Raw genomic sequence first — 16,144 nt, 5'->3', positions numbered from 1 at the left:
AAAAAAAAAAAAAAAAAGAAAAAGAAAGAAAGAAAGAAAGAAAGAAAGAAAGAAAGAAAGAAAGAAAGAAAAGAAAGAAAAAGAAATTTATTTTCTCTTACTCTGAAGGCTGGAAATCTAAGATCAGGGTATTAGTTTTGGAATCGTTGGCCCTCTGATGTAGACTTCTCACTGTGTCCTCAAATGATCTAGCCTGAGCATCCATGATGTCTTCTCATCCAAACTACTACTGCTTCCATACAGCATCAGTCATACAGGGTAGGGCATATGCTAAAAGCTTGACTTTAATGTAATCACCCCTTAAAGGCTCCATCTCTAAATAAAGCCATACCCCTAGGTTCTGGGGATTAAGGCTTCAACTTGCAAATTTTAGCTGGACACAGCTCAATCCATAAAAGCCTAGTTGCTGTTGGGCTACTGTTTCAGGATTTTTATTTAGCTGATTATTACACCAGCTGTAGAAACTATAGAATCTGCATTCCAAATAAGCCTTGGAGTTTTTCCCCTATGGTAAAAGGTGCTGCAGAACTTCACACCCATGAGTTCCCCAGCACTCCCTCAGGGGACGTAGGGCTGCTGGTTACTTCTACCCAGAAAGTCAAGTGAGGTACATTCACTAACAGGGCCTTTCTGAAAGAGTTGTTATAATCACAAAGCCATAACAACATCATTAATGAATACAATCAGGAACATTGTGGGGTGGATACAGTGATGCTTCTCTTACACACAGCACAACAAGTGTCCTCCTGCTCTGCCTCCCTTTAATGCAAAAGGCTACTAGGCACAAAAGAAAATGCTGAACATAGCATATGCTCACTGTTTAGCCCTAAAGATCAAGTTCTAGTGAATAAAATTTGTCATGGGGTCCTTATCAGTGAGAAATAATGGTTTTAATGTTATCAGACTGAGTCTTGACTTTTTAAATCAAACTATGAGACTGTGAATCTGAGCCAAATTTCAGACAGATCTTATTTCCAACTTGGCAGAAAAGCATGTGATGTGATGGTGACTTTAAGCTAGTATGATGGACCAGGCATGGTGCCCACTCCAGTGATCCTAGCAAAAAGGTTAGTCTTGTCATCATAGCATGTACAGTGTTAAAGCATTCTTCGTCTCCAGATTCTCTGACTTCATGCTATTTGATACATGTGAAGTCTATGGGATTATCTCTCTACATCTGCAAGGCTGAAGCAAAACTAAGTCCGATTAGCATTCGTTCCTAAGGCTAGTGTTTCACAAATTAAATCCAAAATGCAGCAAGCAGGAGGAGGAAATCTTGGGGGGATAATGTATGGAGTCTGTGGCTCCTGCTGATGAGACCCAGAGGAGGGGCAGTGGAGTTCTCAGGAGCTGACACTTCCTCAGCTAGAAAAAGCCTGTGGCTTCCAGCTGGGTCTCATCCTTTGACTCTCATTTGATAAGGCAGACCAGGGGTGGGCGTTGCTTAGTCAGACATCATAAAGTCTAGAAAGAATTTGAAGAGCACCTGTCTCCAGATAGCTGAAGCCAGAGAAGTGAAATATCTCATCCAGAACGGGAAAGCCAAGTGGCAGATGAGGCTTCTAGCTCAGGTATTGGCCAGTGCTGCTCCTTGCAGCCTAGGAAGTAAATTCTCCCAGTGTGTCAGCTCCAGCAGAAATTGGCAATTTCAAATGCAGAACTTCTTGTCATGATGCTGCTGGTGTAGTTGGTGCCAGCTCAGGCTGATTGTGTCTCAGGGTACTGCAGTTGAGTGCAACACCCTCAAGCCTGTGGGTCCTTCTAGAGACAAGGGGAGAGCGAATAATAAGGAGTATTGGAGAGTTTATTTAACCCCTTCAGGGCTGTAACCTTGTCACCCCTTCACTTGTTCCCAGTGGGACAAAAGAACCCCAGTGTTCTGCTGTAAGTCCTATGAAGTATCTTGCAGCCATAAGCGGTGGTCCAGACACTGGGGATAATCGCTCAGGGCCACATGTAGCCTTATCTGGGCTCAGGTTTGTTTGGACTGGCCTTCTCAGGTTATATGCAGAGGAATGATCCAGGGTTTCCCAGTCTCCCCTGACCTATGTAGCTGAATTCCTCCCTGCACTCCTCATGAAGGCTGAGCACACCTTCTCTGTGTCTGGCTCCCTAGAAGGAGACTGTAGAAGAAAAGCTGTTCTCCTACACATGCTTGCATTGTCTTCTCAGGTTGGGCCAAAGCTGTGTGAGTGTGTTGGAGGTCTGAATGCCATGGCTTCATCATGCTTCTCGGGGAACTGTGCATGGAGGGAGAGCCTTAAGTATTCATTGAGCCGGATATGACTGGAAATATCCCTGAAGTTTCTGTCCTACCTTTCTTGACCTGTGACAAAACTTCAAAAGTCTGAGATTTAAGAGATTATAGTAATATTTTTCTTTCAGCCCCTTTGAAAGGGGCTTTCAAAACATATCCCATACTTTCTTCCTTTCCACATGCAAAAATTAGTAACATGCAACAACATGCAACTCTACCCCCATCTGTCTCCATGCCAGCCGAGTCAGACACAGGCATTCTCTATCAGTGTGGGATACTATGTCTCACCACTACACATGCTCATCCATGAATGGCCATGTTCATTCAGGGACCACTTAGATGAGCCCACCTGATGACAGACGTTGGTCATTATAGACACCTCCCATGATTCTGTTTTGCTAGACCAGGAGTTTGTACCCCACTAAAGGATCATCATGTCACTTTCTCTATGAGTTGCCATTGGGATAATATATCAGGCTTGCACTAAAATTAGAAAATCAGCAGGGTGACCACAGGAGCTTTTTCAGTCTTTGCCTATCACTGACACTAACGTGGGATCCCACAGGTTGGGAAGCACACCTGGGACTAGATGTGTTGTGCACATGCCTCAGTGACTGCAACGCTCCCCTCTCTCTTCCCTTCACTTGGCCAGAGATATCAGCTAGACATGGAGTGGGCCTCATGGGTTCTGCACTTACAGCTCAGCTGCAACAAGGCCCTATTCTTACCACCCTGGCAGCTTCAGCATTGGATTTCCTAATCCATTGTTTGGTTTGGGGGGAAGGAGTATGAGGGGGGGTTTCATCCTTTCCCTTTTGACAGTCTTTGTTTCTGAGAGCCAAACTAAACACATGGGGCTGGCCAGCCACCCTGCCTGGGTCTGTGCTCCCCAGAATATTACTATTGTTGTGATAGATCCCTTTAGCAGGAGGGAGGTTTCCTTACATTTTGAAAATGGTGTGCAAGTCTCAGTTCATTTCAGTTAGCGGATGATTGAAAGACAATGTGAGGTACTGCCAAATCAACTTTAAAACAAGACTTTTGGAATTCTAGATAGTTGGCAGTGTTTGTTTAGATCATGCCACTGCAAGCCCATATAAAACAGATCCCACGTTTTGCGACATGTCCCTGTGACTATCTACCCCTTCCTCAGGACTATGCTTCTGTTCACCACGCCACCAGGGCCGACTGGCTTATTGTTTGAAGGTGATAGTATACACACAGTTCCTTTGTAGGACCTGCCTTTATAGGAAGTGATTCCCATTCTCTTGGCCCATCAAAATGAGTGCATAGGACATCAGCCAAGCAGTGCAAATACTCTGTGGAGTTTCTTCTTTTCCCAGTTTTCTCTTTCTTAGTCATGAGTGTTGCTGTGCTCCCCCTGTCATCTCTGTCTCTACACACATTCAGAACAGAGCACTCTAGCAAGACAGACTCCATGAGAGAGACGGACCTGGGAGTTGTTAGTGGCACAGTATCACAGAGGGGACACAGATTATCTCATCTAGGGACAAATGCCCTAGACAGGAAAGCATTTTAGACATGTCTGGCTATAAGTAGGTCAGAGATTGAGACATTTAGTATCTTAGCAAGACTTGCAGATAGAGTGTGCATGCATCTGAAACTGTAGGTCTGACTTCTGACCCAAGCTGGCCTCTGGGTGATGCATGCTAAGTTTCCTGAAGTGAGTACATTCACCAGCCTAGCACCCTTCCACCATACCTCTTCAGACCTTTGTCTTACCTGTAAGGTGGAGTCTGGAACCAGTGATCACCCTGCTCCCTCTAGGCTGTGAGTTGAAATTTCAGAATCACAAGACTTTGACTCCAACATGTGTAAGCCTCGTATTTTTGTGATTTTGCCTGGCTCTGGTGGGGTGGGAAGGACAGGAAAGGGACAGAGACAGGGAGATCCAGAGTTTGATTCCTCAGTGTTTGATTTCACTCGTGACTCGGAGCTGCTGTGTTTTCAGTGCTGGGGCAGAGGAGCTCTTTATTTGGTTTTAGGTTTGGCTTGGGGGAAGATGAACCTTTAAATGGAACCCAGCGCCTTAGGCATGCTAGGCAAGTGCCCTGGTCCTTAATTTCTCTTCAACCTTTGAAAACGAATTATAAAAATAATGGCAATCTAACCTTGAAAAGCCCAGTCACATTAAGGCTAGCATTCATCCAGTACATGGTTAACAAATACTGTGTTCTAAGAATAAAAATACTGGAGATAATACTGGGATTATATGATTTTCATGCTTCAAAGCATGAAGTACTTGCTGTTTCTATATGAGGAAAGAGAAGACAGAAGTTCCTTCATCTCAATGCATAAACTAGTACTTTGGGGGGCAGGGAAAGGGTGCCATTTTTAACCTGTGGGTGGGGAAGCTGTAAAAGTCTTCAAGATCAATCTCTAGCTTTCCTTGGCATCAATGCTAGTAAATTCTACAGTGTGAAAACAGTGACCAGATTCCTGTAGGAAATAGATTCCTGATTGAGAAATCACTGTGCTCTGAGGTGCCCCCAATCTGGTAAGCTTTATGGTTTGTTCAGAATGGCAAAGTAGCAAAATACATTGCAGTTTATTCCATATGTTTGAGAAATTGAAACTGGGAAGCTCATTTTGTGTCTCCATAATTCCTAAACTGCTGCTGGTTTGGGTTATGGAGCTAGGAAGTGTAGCCAAGACAGGGCCATTTCTACTTGACCCGCCACTTCCGGGCCACCACCCTCATTGGTTTTACAGCTCTGACTTCAAAGCCTGTGTCCTGGGAGTTAGCTAGTTTGTTTTTTTGTTTTGTTTTGTTGTTTTGTTTTAAAATACTCAAGTTCTTGTCTGCTTAAAGCAAATTAAGCATTTCTATGTAATTTTGTGCCTACCACTAAACCATCTGGAAAAGGGACTTAACCAAGTCATGCCAGCCATTTACTAAGTTTATCGAGAGACCTCTGTGGGCGTGCCTTTCATACCCATCAGAGGGCCTCTCTTTGACCTCACAGCAATTTATCTTGAAATGGAGCCAAATCTACAGAATACTCAACTTTTTTCTCTTTTAAGAATCTCTTACATTTGGGTCTCTGGTGGCTCCCAGTTGTATTGTGTCTTGTCTGTGGAGAGACATACAGGTCCTGTTCTTAAGTCATAGCATATGCTGAGCAGATGTTCTGGGCAGTGCTCCCAAGGCAGCCAGTTCACTGCAGCTGTTCTCTCTCGCTCCATCCATCCCACTTGTGTATCTTATCATTGCACCATCCATGTTGGCTGGTCTCTGAGTTACTCAGCACAGAGGCTGGCCAACCTTATAGCCAACCCTTCCCAACGGCACCTATGTTTGATGGAAACTGGTAGAACCCCATCTCTGCTCCATTTATTTGCTGAGCCTCCCGTCTGTGACAGCAGCTCTGTGCTAGAGACCAAGGCATCTCTTGCACTGTACTTCACATGGCAGACTGCACATCACCATGAGTGTGCGCATCCCCATAACTGTACGCATCTCCATAACTTTGTGAATCACCATGAGTATGTATATCACTGTGGTGGTGCGCATCACCATGAGTGTTCCATGTGGAATCACTGCTGCATTTGGGACTCTGCTCAAGTCCCTTTAGAAATCACATTATTACTTCAAGAGTGGCCAAGCTAGACAGTTGTTGCTAGCAGCCACTTTTATGTCCTGTACTTGCCCCTGCACTCCATCTTTTGGGAATTCTGAGCAGAATGGTGGCTGTCAACACAGGCAGGCCTGTCTCACCAGGAGGTTCATATGATTTTGATTTCTTTGTTGTGTTTCTGTGGAGCTGGAATGCAGGCCCTTCCATGAAACAAGCACCAAGTTACCGGCCCGCACCCTACCTGCGCAGGCCAATCTTTGAAGGCTCCTCAAGAGGTGCAGCTAGGTAGCAGAGCACTTAGCCGTGTGCACTTGGGCCTGCACTCAACCCAGCAGCAGAGAGAAAACAGAAAATGTCTTTAGAAAAAATTAGTATCTGGTCCTGCAGTTTGACTCACTGGCCATTCTTAGATTGTCTGCTCTTTGCAGGCATTTTGCTAGACAGCTTCATGTATAAAACAAACTCCTCCAGGAGTTTACCAAAGAATTGAGGAGTCAGCATAGAGGGTTCTTAAAACAAGACAGAACAAATCCTGCAGCAGCGTCCCCTCTGAATGGGGAACACTTTAGAAAAAAGGGATGCGCTAAGCCATGAGGGATGAGGAAGTTAGAGAGCATGTGCAGAAGAAAGAGTGTTCACATGTGGATAAGAGAACAACATAGGCAAGCAAGGGGTGGGACGTGTACACAGAACAGACTGCCGGAGCAGTGGCTGCCACACCGTATCAGCTATGAGAGGGTGATGGAAAAGGAGAAGGCTGCCCATTCCAGCCTGCTCTCAGAGGATCTTCTCAGGAGTCACAGACCAAAGCCATTAGCTCTCCTGGTAAGTGGAAGAGCTGCCCCTCAGACGTCTGCCTTGTTGGAAGGTCAAAGTGGTTGGTTGGTTCATGGCTGTGATTTGCTTTCCTGACTGTGAGAACAGGGAAATGGGCTCTTAGTTTTTTATTGTTGTTGTTGTTAGCTAAAAATCTGTAGTTAATCTCAAATGCTTTGGCCACACATCACAAACTTCTTTGTGTAGCTGCACCCATGTTCCCAAAATAATGACTCTGAGACTTAATTAATTGTGAATAACTGCCTAGGCCATAAGCTTTTTCTTGTTCTCTGACTAGCACCTAACTTATATAATGTGTTTGTTCTATTCTAAGTCCTGCCAAGTGGTTCATTACCTCTCCTCAGTTTCATGCAACCCATATCCATCAGCATTGGGAGCAAATCTTGTGCATCCCCATCCCAGAGTTCTCTTTCCTTGCTGGAATACCAACCTCCTACTTCCTACCAGTAGCTTCTTTATTGACAGAACACAAGAGATTATCCCTATGTCTTTGGCCTGGGCTTTTAAGAAAACAGTCATAGGTGTGGATGGGACTGTGGACAGGAATGACAACAGATGAACACTGATAACAGTGAAAATTGAGAAGCAGCAACACAGTTATAATACCAGGCGTTTGTTCAGCTATTCTCAGAAGTAATGAAAAGAAAATGTGTATTGAATATATTAATGCACTAAATCACTTAGAATAGTTTTTACCCAAAATGGATGCAAAAGTTAGTTCCTGCTGTTAACCCTTTTATATTATTTTAAGTTTTTGACACAGGGTCTCAAACTTACAGTCCCCCAAGTGCTGGGATGCAAGTATGCCCTACCACACTCACTTTGACCTTTTAAAGCTAAATGTAAACAGAATTGCTCAAGAGAGGGTGTAAGAGGAAGGAAGAACAAGGGCGGGGAGGGGAGTGCTAGATCACTTTCTGGGCTTGCAAGGGCCAGGAGAGCAGCCCAGCAATACCCTGGCAGGGACAGCAGTGTGGCAGTGGATCACTTGTCTGGTGCACGAGAGCAGGGAGGGCAGCACAGCACTAGACCATTGCCTAGCACATATCAAACCCTGGGCTCTGTCTCCAGCCTCACAAGCAGAAGAGAAGAGCAGCCCGTGGCAGAGGAGGGAAATGTGGTGTAGGAAAGAAAGCAGAGGCTGTGGCTGTTGAATTGGAGGGCCAGGGCTTCTGAAGGAGATGTCAGCAGTGTCAAGGAGAGTGTCTCAGGAGAGGTCTAGTGGTGGCAGCTTTCTCCTAGCATACACAGAAAACCTAAGTCCACAGCTGAGTAAGTATGGACAGACTCTCAGATGACGGCCCAAGAAGGAACTACCATAGCAGCACGTCAGCAATATTTTGTCACACCTGGACCCTGTCCTCAGTAAGTCACCTGGCAAATTAATTTGCTTTCTTTTTTTCCTTCCTTTGTCATTTGAGCAGTTCCAATATCAGCTGTGTACTGTAGTTAGTCTATGTCTGCACCTGTGTCCCCTTGTCACTCTCTAAGTGATACAGTTTAACAACTGTGGCGTACATAGCATTTACAGTGGCATTAGGCAGTATGAGTAATCTAGAGGTAATGATGTAGGTTACATGCAAGTACAGCATCTTATTTCATTATTTTATAGAAATGATAACAGTGGGTTTGCTTGTCTATAAGGTGTGCAGGTATCTGCAGGAATTTCCAGAGTGACAACTGAAGACTTTTGTAAAGTACTATTGTAGTTTCTTGGCCCTTTGTGTTTGTTGTCCTGTTGTTGTTATTGATTTATAGGTGTTCTTATAGTCTCTGTCCCATGCATGCATTGCAAACATCTCCCACCCATCAGCCCATCAGCTGCTTTTCTTCTTTCCTAATAATGTCTTCTAAGAGAAAGTCCTTAAGTTTTCTTGTTTGCTTGTTCATTTGCTTTGTTTTAGTTTTTGTTTGTTTGGTTTATTTTTATTTTTATTTTATTTATTATTTTATTATTATATATAAGTACACTGTAGCTGCCTTCAGACACTCCTGAAGAGGGAGTCAGATCTTGTTAAGGATGGTTATGAGCCACCATGTGGTTGCTGGGATTTGAACCTTTGGAAGAGCAATCGGGTGTTCTTACCCGCTGAGCCATCTCACCAGCCCCAGAAGTGATTTCATAACATGGAAATCTCTCCTCAGAGGGCTAGGATATCTGTCAGAATAACCAAGCCCTCTGAGGCCCCTGCAGAAACACAGCTGTGTGGAGCAAAGGGAAATCTTTATGGAGGAGTTTCACACAAAGTTGAGCTCCTCAGTCGCCCAGGCCTGTGAGTCTGGACGCCTGGGCACAGCCATCCACATGAAGTCAGCACTGACTCCTCTGGGCCTTACTTTCATGAAGAGAGTCTAGAAATGTGTGTGTGGTGAACATTCCTTTTGATACAGGGACATCAACTCTGCTTGTCATTTCTTTCCTGATGAATTCCCACTCAAATAACCTAAACTCCACCTGAACCCTGCCTCTTTTCCCTTTCAGCTTCAGAACGAGTTGGAGAAAGTTGAAGGGGACAACGCCGAGCTGCAGGAGTTTGCCAACACCATTCTCCAGCAGATAGCTGATCACTGCCCTGACATCCTCGAACAAGTGGTCAATGCCCTGGAAGAGTCCTCCTGATGTGCTCCTGACAAGGAAGGTGACCAAGGAGCCAGAGAGGAGAACCTGAGGAACAGGTGTCTGAGCTGCCTCCACACCAGACCCTGCCAGCCGGATGTGCCAGGCCAGCCATCGGTGTCTGTCATCATACTCTGCCTTCTGCTTTGAATGTTGCCTGCTCAAGTCGCCCTGGTCTCCATGAAGAACTGCCCTTGGCATCAGCAGTGGAGAGCTGCGAGCTGCACTCCGCCCTTCCAGGAACAGGAAGCCAGAAGCCACTCAGCTCATCTGGAGCCCACTCAGATTCTGTGCCCTGGGAGCTTGGAGCTGAAGCTTTAGCACGAGTGCTTTCTCCTCGGAGGGTCACAGGAGGAGGGAGGAGGTGACCAGGGACAAAGAGAAGAATGAGCACTCCTCTCTGCGCCCGTGCTGCCCTCCTATTCACCATCAGGAGCCCCAGATACAGGCCAGCCTCGTGCAGCTTAGCTCTCAGCCTGTTGCCTGTCTCACCTGCACTGCTTTTAGTTGACAGGAGCAGGATGTTCACAGTGGTCACCCTGCTCACTCTTCTTTAAGTCCTTTGACCTTCCCATGCTACATTGGTAGGCTAAATATCTGACTGAAAAGAAGAAGGCTTAATCTGTGGGGCCCTCTTGTCACTGCTTGCAGTTTTGCTCCTCAGAAGCTGTCCTGGAGGGCCAGGCCGATTCCTCCTGAGCATCACCCACAGTGTTCTCTGCTCCCAGCGTCTTGCCCCAAGCTGCTGCTGACCAGGGGTTGCTAGAGTGTGTGATCCACTGCCCACCTTCTCGGCTTTACTCTCAAGGTACAACCACAGAGCCACAGCCTTGTACCTGCCTAGAAACTTATTTTGGCACAACTGAGTTTGTCTTAGTGCACACGCATTCCCTCCTCCAGTCATTCATTCAAAAGTATGAAATGCCTACTGTGTGCACATCCCTGGAAAAGCCTCAGATAGGGATGGTGTGGAAGCCCTGTGAGACATGCTCAGTTGAATCATGGCAGTGAACGCATACCTTCTCCCTTCCTTCTTCCCAGACCAGCATTCTTTGTTCTCCACCCTCATGGCATCTGTGGGCTTGGGTGAGCCATCTCTCTCCCTGGAAAGTCCCATTTGGTAGGTCAGGATCTTTGCTGTCAGTGTTATTACCCTGAAACATGTTCATTTGTGTCAGCTGCCTGCTTAACACACCTCATGGACTTGGCCATGCTGCACTCAGATGCAGAGCCAGTTGAATGTCTAGGCATTTTTCAGATCCCCCCATCCCACCCCCAGGTGTAGAAGACAGCTATCAGATAGAGTCAGGCCCTAAGGGAGTGCAGCTCATGTCTCGTTCTTCGTCTCTGAAATAGAAGCAGACTCCTGACTCTGCTGTCTTCTGATGAGAGGCTAAGGCCTCTCGGCCTGCGTCTCCCCTTCTGCCCAGTTACTCTCGAAGGATTTTAATGTTGCCCAGAAATCTCTCTCACCCTCAACCTAGGACATCATACAGCCACTGCTGTCACAGTCACAGCCCTGGCTCCCCTTCTTCCCTGCCATAGTGTTCCTTTGTGTGGGTTGCTGGAGAGAGTTCCTCGTGAGGGTTTGGGTGGGCTCTGCCATGAACCTCTCGTGGAGGTGCTTTTGGATTTCCCAGCCTGGTCACCAGGAATATGGAAATTAGTCTAAAAAATGATAATCATTGCTGCTCAGTTCTCTCAAATTTTTTAATTGTCCCATCCATAAATCCTTTAGAAGATCCCAGTATTTCAGGATAGGAAGGTTAGGATCTTATTTTATTCTCTTAACATAAGGAACCACTACTTAGTGACAGCTTCACAGGCTACAGTGGAAATCAGAAAACTTAGAAGGGTCCAGGCCCACAGGAGTAGCCTAGCACTACCACTGGACAGCTGCTGCTCCAGCCGTTCTGTGAGGGATCACCACAGACAGGCCTCCTTACGCATACCCATTTGGTGTTCATTAGCAGAAGTATCATCTGCTACCTTTACTAACTGCACATGTGACCCACTCCACCACTTCCTTCTCCATCAGGTCCCTCCAGAGAGGCTGCGGGAACCCTGCAGGACACAGGCTTATAGAGAAGGCAGGTTTGTAAGGCAGACTTTGCCTGATCTCTGCACTGTAGCAAAGGCTTCTCCTCCTCCGGGAGTGAGTGACCCGGCGACTCAAGTGCTTCTGGAGACTGGAGCTAAAGTTGAACCATAAATGTAGTCTTTGTGGTCTTTGTGTTAGGCATAGTTAATAGGGTATCTGGCATTGGGATCCTACTGACTACCATTCATTAAGTCCATATTTACTAAATGCATAACTGCCATTGCACTGTGACATGTCATTCCATGACTGTCTGCATGCACATGATCCTTAAGGTAGCTGGCCCTGAGAGCTCGCTGCAGCTTGGCTGAGATCATCCCTGTCTCTTCATTCCATCGTCAAGCCTCATAGCCTTCGCACCTAAGGTAAAGGTGGCCTCCCCCAGGCCTTCCTCACTGGCCTCCCCCCAGGTCTTTGAAGAAGGGTCAAAGCAAGGCTGTGTCACTATGTAGGGTATGATACCCACAGGCCTAAGTCCCAGAAGACCCCTATGTCAGCAGTGTCTACCCCAAGTGACATCATAAAGATGACAGTAGGAAAAGAGGGCTGGAAGCCAACCTGGGGCTCTCAGCTCTGCATGCCTAAGTAGACTCTGTCCCCGGCCCTCATTGGTTGACTGGGATTAGCAAGTACTCACAGACATTTAAGATGGAGAAGTCAAGAGTGGGCTTTAGCAACTCAGCAGTTCGGAGGGGCTCCTGCAGTTCCTGCCAGCCTTTATTCTCACACTTGAGAAGACCTGAGTGTACCTCTTCCTCACCAGTGGGCTTTAGAAGCCCAAGGAGAGCAGACTGGAACAAGACCACCAATGGTGTTGGAGGTCATGCTGTGGCTGGCCGTGTCCTGTCCCATCTGTTTGGCCTCCTGGGAAGAATGCGTTGGCTCCATTTCTTTCCCAGGAGAGATGAAGTCAGTCCAGATGGTTCTCACGTACTACTGTCCTGTCCTGCCCTCCCCTCCGCTGTTGACACTGGGACTGGCTTGGCACCACACCCTCCTATGTGACTGAAGTACAGACTCATTGGCCTCCCTCCAGGTCTTTGAAGAAGGGTCAAAGCAAGGCTATGTCGCTCCGTAGGATGTGATACCCACAGGCCTAAGTCCCGCCAGACCCTATGTCAGCAGTTTCAGTAACTCTCGAGTCTGCCTCACCTCCTGCCTGCAGAGTCCAGAGTCATGGGAAAGGAGCCAGAGGGATGAGGCTGCACCACAGGCCTGTTGGGCACCCACCGTCACTGCCAGTCTCAGAGATTCTGACTGTTTAAAGACATGTTCTTCCTGTGAACCAAGAGGACGTTCAGGGAAAAAGAAAACATATTTTACCTGGGGATCCTTCTGAACAAAATGGCTGTCTGTACTCTTTTTAACCAGAAACGTTCCAAACTTTTTAGTGTCAAAATTGTAACCAAGTGTCTCCTGATTCTTCCCAATGTGCTTGGCAAGTGCTGTGACCCTGTTGTAGGTATTTCTCCTCCTGCCTCTTCTGAGGGAGAAGTGATTTTAGGGGTTGATTGGAGGGAGCCAGTGTCTGGCTGGCTCCTGCCACCTCTCTTGTTTCTCTGCTTGTTGATATTGTTCGTGTGACTCAGAGAACGGGGCAGTTACATTGTGTCCATTGTTGAGAATATTAAAATATTAAAACAGTAGTTATAGAACTAAAAAATTAAAGAGCTGTGTTTTAAAAGATGCAAACCCATCAATATCATGTTAACAAAGGAATTCAAGCTATGGGCAGCCTAGCTCCTCCCCCCCAGGTCGGTGTGGTGGTAGCCAGGTCAGCCCTTGGGGGACACATTGACCACACCTGAGTTAGGTAACTGCCTGGGAACAAGAATCTGGGGCTCAGTTGTGTCAGGGTTTTCTCTACACCCTCAGGACCTCTGGGTAGGGGTTTCAAAGTTGGTGACTCCAGAACCACCCTCACCCTCACATTGGATCAAGCCTCGTGTGCCTAGTGCTATGTTGTAACCTGGGCTTGGGCCTGGAGCCCCTGCTTGCAAGGCCACAGGACCTCTTCCTGCCCACTTGGTGCTATCTCATTATGACCATCTATCAGGGCAGCCTGGGCTCCTGGAACCTGTGGGCCAGGTGCCATGGGTGGCCCTCAAGAGCTTAGCTCTCTCTGGCTCCTGATCCTAGATTTTTTTTCCTTTGAAGCTTTTTAGACCCAGACTCTCTTGGCTCCAGAGATGTCGGAGTCAGGGAAGGAAATGAGCCAGGCTGAGGCAAGGAGATCCACCCCTATGCCACAGTGAGCACACCAGCCCAGCCCCTTTCCCACCACACCAGTATTAAAGCATCTAGTCCCACCTGAGGCACATGCCATTCGGTGGCCCAGTTGCCTAGTGCAGACTAGAAACCTAGGACAGGGATGGGGATATTTCTCTGCACCCCTACTTCAGAAGAGGCATGTTGCACTTTAGTGGGGAACCCAGAACATTGGGCACTGGCTTCCTGTAGCTTGAGTCCCTGTAGATAGCCATGGTGGCAGCCTGATGGCTTGTGTGAAGCAGCTGCAGCTGCTATCAGCTGTGCACATGTGTGCAGCTCCTAGAGTCAAATTGCCGGCCTGATGATGACATCTCAAAGATGTATTCTGTTCAACTTTGCCTTGGTAATTACTGTAAACACTTTGTTCAATTTTTTTTCTTTTTTTATTCACAAACTAAATCCATCAGGAAATTATAAACTTATTTAAAAACTGTGTGCTGCAGCCTTCTTTAGTCTATCCTAGTCTGGTCACATCCCTGTGATGAGACTGGTTATGATCGGGAAAAGCAGGAGACCAGCAGTCCCTAGCAAGCCGTCTCCAGTGGCAGACTAGAATGGGAGCACTCTGTAGACTGGGCTAGCTAGTGTCTCTTTCGCACCTGAGGGGCTGATCTCAGCAGAAGTGCACCCTTAGATTCCCACTCCAACTCTGATTAGCTTTCAAAGTCAGTTTTCAACTTCCTTCTTCCTTTTCACCCTATTCCCAAGCAGGTTGTCCACATCAGATCTGACTACATTATAAAAGCATCCCTCACCCAGAAGGAATTGACACCAAGATGGCAGTGGAACAGGAGTGGCCAGAACAGGCTCCCACTTCAGGCATGTGTTCTGATGGTCACCTCAGATGTGATCTGTGTCTGCATTATGAATATCAACAGTAAAAGTCAGGAGGCCCGTGCATAATCATGGACACCATTGTCTGCTCTGGGACTTCTGAGACCTTGTACCCATAAGTAATGTTCTGGAGCATTTACTGTAGGGTGCTCACATTCTGATTAACTTTTTATCCATACTGTCGTAGGAAGCAAGAAGAAAATCATGCTGAGCACAGCACAGTGGCTCATGCCTGTGCCCCCAGTACTCAGGACTCAGAGGTGAGCTGGAGAGCAGCCTAGGCCACATAGTGAGACCTGTCTCACCAAGGTCTCGCTCTTCTATAGAAATCATGGCATCTGACTGTTAGTCTGTAGGAATTGTGAAGTGAGAGAATCACCAAGCAGCTGTTTAGACATACTGCCAGGCAAAGGAGTACGTAGCCTATTTCACCAGACTGAGGAGCAATGCTACCCCTGGTTGCATCATGGGAAATAATGATGTGACTAGCAGAACGAACACCGTGCTGTGCAGCTTAAAGCCACAAGCCCAGCAGACCACACTAGTCAGCAGTTTCCAGGGCTTCCCATTCATTTTTTTTAAACTAATATATTCACTCAGTTTTTGACCAGTACTTAGCTGCAAAGGAATGGACCCAGATCACCGGTTTGCATATGGTGCACATAAATCCATGTGGTACACACAGTCTCCTTTTTAAGTGATAATACAAGCGGACATGAGCATAATACATAATTATAGTTACCATTTTGAAAACTCCCAAAGCACATAGTTACTTTTTTTGCCTATCTTGGAGCTACTTTAAAATGATCCAGCTGTGTATCTGAGAGATCAAGGAGTAGGACATAGCTACTGAAGATTGGCCAGGGAGTGGGTGGGTGCTTGAAGCTGAGTACTGGGCTCTCAAGGTCTACCAGTAAGCCATGCTCCCTCTTGGGAGGTCTGTATGAGGTTTCCCTGATCAGCATCAAGAATCACATCTATCTACTGTGCTTTCCCAGTCGGTTCACATGAGCCTCTATCCCAGGACCGTGCATCCCATAATTCCTATTGGAAACATCTAGATACAACGACTAGTACTGTCAGCTCATTTGCTGTCTGCTAGGCTCTGACAATGGCTTGTCTCAGCTCATCTCTACAGTAGTCGGGACACCCTGTTATTCATTTCTCAGATGAGGCACAGACAGGACCAGGATCTTAAGCCAGCCAGCCAAGGCATGACAAGGGCTCTCCAGTTGCTTTTCCCCACAACTGTGGCTGCTGCTGGACTAGGGGGAGGAGACTAACTCCAATGACAGCTACTGGGGAGACCGGGGTGGGGGGAGAGAGCAGCACTTTGTAAATCCTCAGGTTAGTCACTACAAGATGAATTTGACCCCTAGGAGTGTCAAGTGATTGTCTCCGAGATCACATGGGCAAAAACGATGCAGACTGCATGGGTATCCAGGCTAGCCAGTGGCCTGTGTGGGCCTAGGAAGCACTGCTTGGCAGAAGAGCAATGCCCAGACATGGCTACAATGTGGCTTAGATGGTGGGAAGTACCTGTGTGCTAAAAGACCACTACTGTCCTGAATGTTTGACCAGCTGGGGAGAACAACATCTCGCATCACCAGTCGTCCACCCTGTGCAAATTT

The 16,144-nt window shown here is 46.9% G+C and overlaps 1 protein-coding gene across 9 annotated transcripts in view; it reads left to right on the top strand.

Annotated features, from left to right (window-relative positions):
* Positions 1-14,112, top strand: part of Erc1 (ELKS/RAB6-interacting/CAST family member 1) — a 295,346-nt gene extending 281,234 nt beyond the window's left edge. For all 9 annotated transcript variants that reach the window (XR_003843179.1, XR_003843178.1, XM_029534691.1 and 6 more), the window contains one exon: positions 9,176-14,112. Coding sequence is in view for 7 of the 9 variants with exons in the window: in XM_029534691.1 (XP_029390551.1) it covers positions 9,176-9,313 (138 nt within the window). In the remaining 2 variants the exon portion in view is untranslated. The remainder of the gene's footprint in view (positions 1-9,175) is intronic.
* The last annotated feature ends 2,032 nt before the right edge of the window (positions 14,113-16,144 follow it).

Source organism: Mus pahari, chromosome 2 (assembly GCF_900095145.1).
Source record: "Mus pahari chromosome 2, PAHARI_EIJ_v1.1, whole genome shotgun sequence".
NCBI classification, from domain to species: Eukaryota; Metazoa; Chordata; class Mammalia; order Rodentia; family Muridae; genus Mus; species Mus pahari.
The sequence above is the reverse complement of the archived record's forward strand: the minus strand, read 5'-3'. Positions and strand labels throughout refer to the sequence as shown.